We start from the raw sequence: 6,059 nt of genomic DNA on the forward strand, positions 1-6,059 counted from the left end.
AGACGCGGGGAGCTGGGGGCCCTCGTCGCAGAGGCGGAGCCGGGGCTCTCGGCTCACCTGCACGTAGCTGACCGGGAAGATGCCCTGGCGCCCGGTGCCCGAGATGCGCCCCTCATACCAGTTCTCGTTCACCTTTCGGATCAGGCAGATGCGCTCCCCCTGGGGGAGAAAGGAGTCAGGATCTGGAGGGCTTCCTGGCACCTCGCACCCAAGGCTGCCTACATGGATACCCAGAGGGATGGGGCTCGAGGGGCTAGGAAGTGGAGAGTCAGGAGCCAAACCCAGGCTGCCTGGCCATGGAGCAGAAGTCACAGGGGAGCCTGGTGGCTAATAACACGGGTCCAAACCGGGCTTTTGCCAGTTTCAAGCTGCATGGCCCTGGGCAGCTTACTTTGCCTCTCTGAGCCTTGGTTTCCTCACTCGTGAAGCGAGGATAGCAACACCGTGGCTGTGAGGAGCGAAGGGCATGGTTGGCAGCTTGGCAAGAAGCACTGGCCAGGCACTAACCCCCACTGGTCCTGTCCCTGCCTCCACACGGAGTGATCCCGGCACCACTGCCAACAAACAAAGTCCCTGATGACAGCTACTGCCTCCTCAGGCCCTCACGACTGAGGTCAAGTGGGCTGCCCAGGGGAAGAGGTGTCCAGCCCTCTCTGGCCCCCACCTCTCCACCCAGCCACCTCCTCCCCGTTCTGTCCCTGGGGTCAGCTCTTCTGGGGGACATTCACTAGGGGCATTCATGGCTTCTGCCCCAAAAATCAGCCAAAGGGAGACCAAACCCTGCTTTCTAGGACATTTTTAAAGCTTTTTTGAACACGACCTATAATAAAAATGGTATTGTAGTAACAATCCAACACACACACACACACACACACACACACACACAGGCATAAATGCCTAAAAAACATTTCTATTTTAATTTTAGAGAGAGGAAGGGAGAGAGAAACATTGATGTGAGATTGATCCGTTGCCTCCTGCACATGCCCCGATTGGACTGCCGATTGAACCAATAACTTAGGTATGAGCCCTGACCCGTGTATGGTGCGATGTTTCAACCAACTGAGCCACACTGGCCAGGGCATAAATGCCTACAAATGTGATAGGATACCCTTACTACATGCAAGGCATTCTTTTTTTTAGTTGGTTTTAGAGAGAGAGAAAGAGAAACATCAACTTGTTGTTCCACTTATTTATGCATTCATTGGTTGATTCTTGTATGTGCCCTGATCTGTGATCAAACCCACAACCCTGGCATATTGGGACAACTCTCAAACCAAATGAGCTTCCTAGCCAGGCTACATGCAAGGCCTTCTAATATTTCCATTTCACTCTTTTAAAAATGCCCTGGCTGGGTTTTTCAGTGGTTAGAGTGTCGGCCTGAAGACTGAAGGGTCGTGGGTTCGATTCAGGTCAACAGCAAGCACCTTGGTTGCAGGCTCGATCCTTGGCCCTAGTCCGGGTGTGTGAAGGAGGCAACCAATCAATGAGTCTCTCTCACATCAATGTTTCTCTCTCCCCCTCCCTTCCACTTGCTCTATAAAATCAATGGAAAAAAATATCCTCAGGTGAGGATTACAAAAAAAATGCAAACAGTAAAAATGCTGATTGTGATCCTCAAAACCTCCCAACCTGGAATGAAAAAAAAGCACTACTCTAGAAGTTTTGGACTTTTAAAATATGGGCTACATTAAGGGGCATTAATCCAAAGAGACTGAGAAAAAAATTGAAAATACTAGATGAAGGTGGATACACCTCTTTTTAACAATGTACGTATTTCCTCCGTCTTCACCAGCCCCCGCCGACCCCCACTTCCTGCCTGGCCCTGCCGCACCTTTCGGAAGGACAGCTCCACCTCCAGATCCCCCTTGAAATTGTACTGGGCCACGGCTTCTCCATACTCCAGCACCTGGTAGGTCGGGGGCTTGTGCGGCTTGGGGATTTCATCTGCAGGCAGCACCTGCAGTAAGAAAGAAAGAGAGAAAGGCTCAGCCTAGACATTAATCGGTCAGAGACCTGGGGCTCCTGGGAGGGTGAGGCAACTAAGAGAAGGGGGTATGGTAAGATCTGTCCCCAGGCCAGAGAGGGACAGACACCAGTCACAAGCCTAGGGTGGTAAGCACAGCCAAGGGGCTGCTGAGGCCCAGAAGACCTCTGGAGGGAGACTTTGCACTGGAGGTGTGTGGAGTGGGCGTTATTGGAGTGGGCAGTGGCCAGTTCAGTGAGCTGAACTTGGAGGGCAGAAGAAACAAGTTTCAAGTGCCGAAAGCCAATTCCAGCGTGTCAGCAGGGCTGAATCTCTGGAGATGGCTGAGGGAGGGCATTTCCCCAAACCTGAAAAGGATGAATAAATGATTGCTTGCTGCCAGAGAGCTAAAGACATTTCAATCTACATGTTATTGCCTCCTGCTGGCCGAACACCTGAACAGCTGAAGGCAGTTTCTCCAAAACCTGATAATCTGACAATGGATTGTGTATAGGAAAGCTGGCCCTTTGATGTATATCTACCTTGCCTTAGGACAACTTGGGTTAATAAAAAGCAAGGGGTCCTGAGACAAGGAGAACTTAGTTCCTTTAGCTAAGTCTTCTCTGACTCCCTATAATGCCTTTCAAAATTATGTTTCGTCTTTGGACTCTTATTTAATTGACGCACAGCGCCTTCTCCAGGTTCCTGAATCCTTCTTGATGCCGGATCATGACCACCGGCATTATTAAGGAGCAGGGCACACCTGCTGGCGTGTTCTAACAGTGAGGCGCTGACATGTTACCATTGCCGAGGACCCAGTGTCCCTCTCCTCCTCCCCTTCTACCCCACCAGTGGCCCAGAATCTCCGTGCTCTTTGCTTCACCCTACTCATAAAAATCAAGAAGCTAATCAACCATTTCTTTTTTTAATATATGTATTTTAAATGTTTTTACTGATTTTATATTTTAAATTTTTATTATTGATTGATTTTTAGAGAGAGAGAAACATCAACTTGTTGTTCTACTTATTTATGCATTCATTGGTTGTTTCTTGTATATGCCCTGACGGGAGATGAAACCTGAAACCTTGGAGTATCAGGATGATGTTCTAATCAACTGAGCCACCCACCAGGACTGTTCTCATTGAGTTTAGAGAGAGAGAAGGGAGAGGGAGGGAGGGAAGAAAAAAGGGAGAGAGAGAGAGAGAAACATTGATCAGTTGTCTCCCGCACACACTGGACCAGGATTGAACCTAAAACCTGGGTATGTTCCCTGACCAGGAATCCAACCTTTCAGTACATGGGACGATGCTCAAATAACTGAGCACCACTGGCCAGGATGCTAATAAACTATTTCATACTAAGATCTACATGACTGATGACATGGAATACTGTAGATACTTTGCAAAATTTCAGGATCAGAGAGGCCTACTGATGTCTGCCAAATCAAAAGCCTGAATTAAAACAACCACCCAACCCATAGTTCAGAGGAAGTCACGAAGGAAATGGGAAAACAGTTTGAGTTGAATAAAAAAAAAAAATCAAAATCTGTGGGATGCAATTAAAGCAGTGCACAGAGGAAAAGTTATAGCATTAAATGCATATAGTAGGGGGAACTGTTTCGAATCAATCATATAAACTACCACCCTAAAAAACTAGGGGGGAAAATCGCAAACTGGACCTAATGCAAGCAGAAGCAAATATTAAAGTGGCAGAAATCAATGATATGGAAAACAAAAATAGAGAAAAATCAATAAAATCTAAAGTTGGTTCTTTGAAAAGATCACTAAAATGAACAAATCTCTAGCCAGAATTAGAGAACACACAAACTATTAATATCAGGAAAGAAAGAAAGGACATCACTACAGATCTTACTGACATTAAAGTGATAATAAGGATACATTATGACCAACTTTAAATTAATAAATTAGATCGTTTAAAAGACACAAATACCAAAGATAACTGACAGTCCTTTATCTATCAAGTCCAGAACCTATATCTTCATACAGATTCTGGATCTTTTACTTAACAACTTGTCTCTGAACCTTCGAAAGCCCATCTGTAAAATGGGGCTGATCTATCACTTCCCCAGGTTAATGACAGGAACCAGGGAGGTAATTCAGGTGACTCTGGAACACAAAGGTTCAAACTGTGTGGGTCCATTTATATGCAGATTTTTTCAATTAAATATGTTAGAACATTTTTGGAGATTTCCAACAATTTTTAAAAACTCACAAATGAGCCAGGTAGCCTAGAAATATGCCCCAAAAACGTTATAAAAAGGTTATGTCATAAATGCATAAAATGTATTTTCTCTTCCTTATGATTTAGCTTACGCTATTGTAGGAATACAGTATATAATACATATAACATACAAAATAGGTATTAATCAGTAAGGCTTATGTTATCGGTAAGACTTCTTGTCAACAGCAGGCTATTAGTAGTTAAGTTTGGGGGGAGTCAAAAGTTACACGTGGATCTTTGTGTGGGGGTCATCTCTGTGTGGGGGTCAGCGCCCCTAACCCCTGCATTATTCAAGGGTCAACTGTACACATGAAAATGAATGCATGCAGACGCGGTTTGTAAACATCACGCACTTTGTACTCTTGCCAGGTGTAATTAGGATTCATCCCAAAGACGGCTTGAGAGAGATGGGTTCTGCATGGTGCAAGTCTGGGACACTGACAGGGCTGGCAGGCCTGGTCCTCCCCGGCTGACTGGGTTCCAGCTTTAGCCCTCATTTAACAAACATTTCCCGAGTACGTGCTGGGCCAGGCTGCGGGGGGCCAAGGCTATGTATGAATGAGGCTGAGACATGGCCCCTGCCCTGGAGCTCACAGTTCACATCTCAGGGAAGCTGTGAGCTGTGGCTGCCAGCTCAGGAGAGAAGCCAAGGATGGATAAGGGCTCTGCACCCCCAACTGCCCGCCCTGGGCTACTGCTGGCTCCAGCTCACCTCCACGTAGTTAGCAGGGAAGATGCCCAGCCTGCCATGGTGTTCCCGGCTGACTGGGTTCCAGCTTTAGCCCTCATTTAACAAACATTTCCCCGAGTACGTGCTGGGCCAGGCTGCGGGGGGCCAAGGCTATGTATGAATGAGGCTGAGACATGGCCCCTGCCCTGGAGCTCACAGTTCACATCTCAGGGAAGCTGTGAGCTGTGGCTGCCAGCTCAGGAGAGAAGCCAAGGATGGATAAGGGCTCTGCACACCCAACTGCCCGCCCTGGGCTACTGCTGGCTCCAGCTCACCTCCACGTAGTTAGCAGGGAAGATGCCCAGCCTGCCATGGTGTTCCCCCTCCAGCCAGTTCTTGTCCACCTCCTTGTGGATGTAGACAATATCACCCTTCTTCAGGGTCAGCTCCCTGCGGGCCAGAGCAAGGACATGGGCAAGCTGAGGCCCTCCCGATGACCCTGTCCAGCACACCCAGAGTCCCCTCCACCTCCTGGGGATGACCGCCTCCCCTCTCCCCCAGTGCAGAGCCAGCCCCAAGGGCCAGGGGAGGGGAGAGAAGGGCACTTACTTGGGGGACTGTGCCTGGAAGTCAAACTTGAGCCTGGCAGCCTTCCTCTATGCAGGGAGAGAAGACACAGGGGTGACCCCAGGACCCACCCCAGGCCCTCCTTGCACCCTGACCCTAATGTTCCCACCCCCTTACCTTCTTTTCTTCTTTCCTGGCAGGGCTGACCCCTCGTTCAGAGCCACTAGGGTCTGCGGAGAACATGAGCTCAGTGTGGGAAAGCCATGCCTGGGGGTGGGGCTGGGATGGGGTCCCCCCCCCACGGGCACCCGTGGAAGCAGGGGCTAGAGGATCTTCCTGCCACACCCCAGAGGCACCAGGTCTGGTGAGTGGTGGGCCTCTGGGCGGGGAAAAAGGGCAGGATCTGGTCCTTACCTCGGGTTGAGGCAGGGTAGACAAAATCCCTGCGACCTAGGAAGGGGCTTCCTCCATCCGCCATTCTGTGGGGGCTCAGGGGCCAGGAGGAGCCCCGGTAAAGTGCATTCGGGTTGCTGAGGCTCCAGGCAGAGGCCGGGCTGCGGGGACACAGTGAGTGAGCGAGCCACCTGTCTGGCCTCACGCCCTACCAGGCTCACCCC

General features: G+C 49.5%; 1 protein-coding gene across 1 annotated transcript in view; it reads right to left on the bottom strand.

The window, feature by feature from the left end:
- Positions 1-6,059, bottom strand: part of SORBS3 (sorbin and SH3 domain containing 3) — a 24,675-nt gene that overhangs the window by 4,258 nt on the left and 14,358 nt on the right. Inside the window, exons 13-18 of the mRNA XM_014538303.1 lie at positions 5,857-6,000; positions 5,620-5,672; positions 5,485-5,531; positions 5,211-5,325; positions 1,832-1,957; positions 7-159 (exon numbers count right to left, since the gene is read on the bottom strand). Of these exons, the coding sequence (XP_014393789.1) occupies positions 7-159; positions 1,832-1,957; positions 5,211-5,325; positions 5,485-5,531; positions 5,620-5,672; positions 5,857-6,000 (638 nt within the window). The remainder of the gene's footprint in view (positions 1-6; positions 160-1,831; positions 1,958-5,210; positions 5,326-5,484; positions 5,532-5,619; positions 5,673-5,856; positions 6,001-6,059) is intronic.

Source organism: Myotis brandtii, unplaced genomic scaffold (genome assembly GCF_000412655.1).
Source record: "Myotis brandtii unplaced genomic scaffold, ASM41265v1 scaffold19, whole genome shotgun sequence".
Classification (NCBI taxonomy): Eukaryota; Metazoa; Chordata; class Mammalia; order Chiroptera; family Vespertilionidae; genus Myotis; species Myotis brandtii.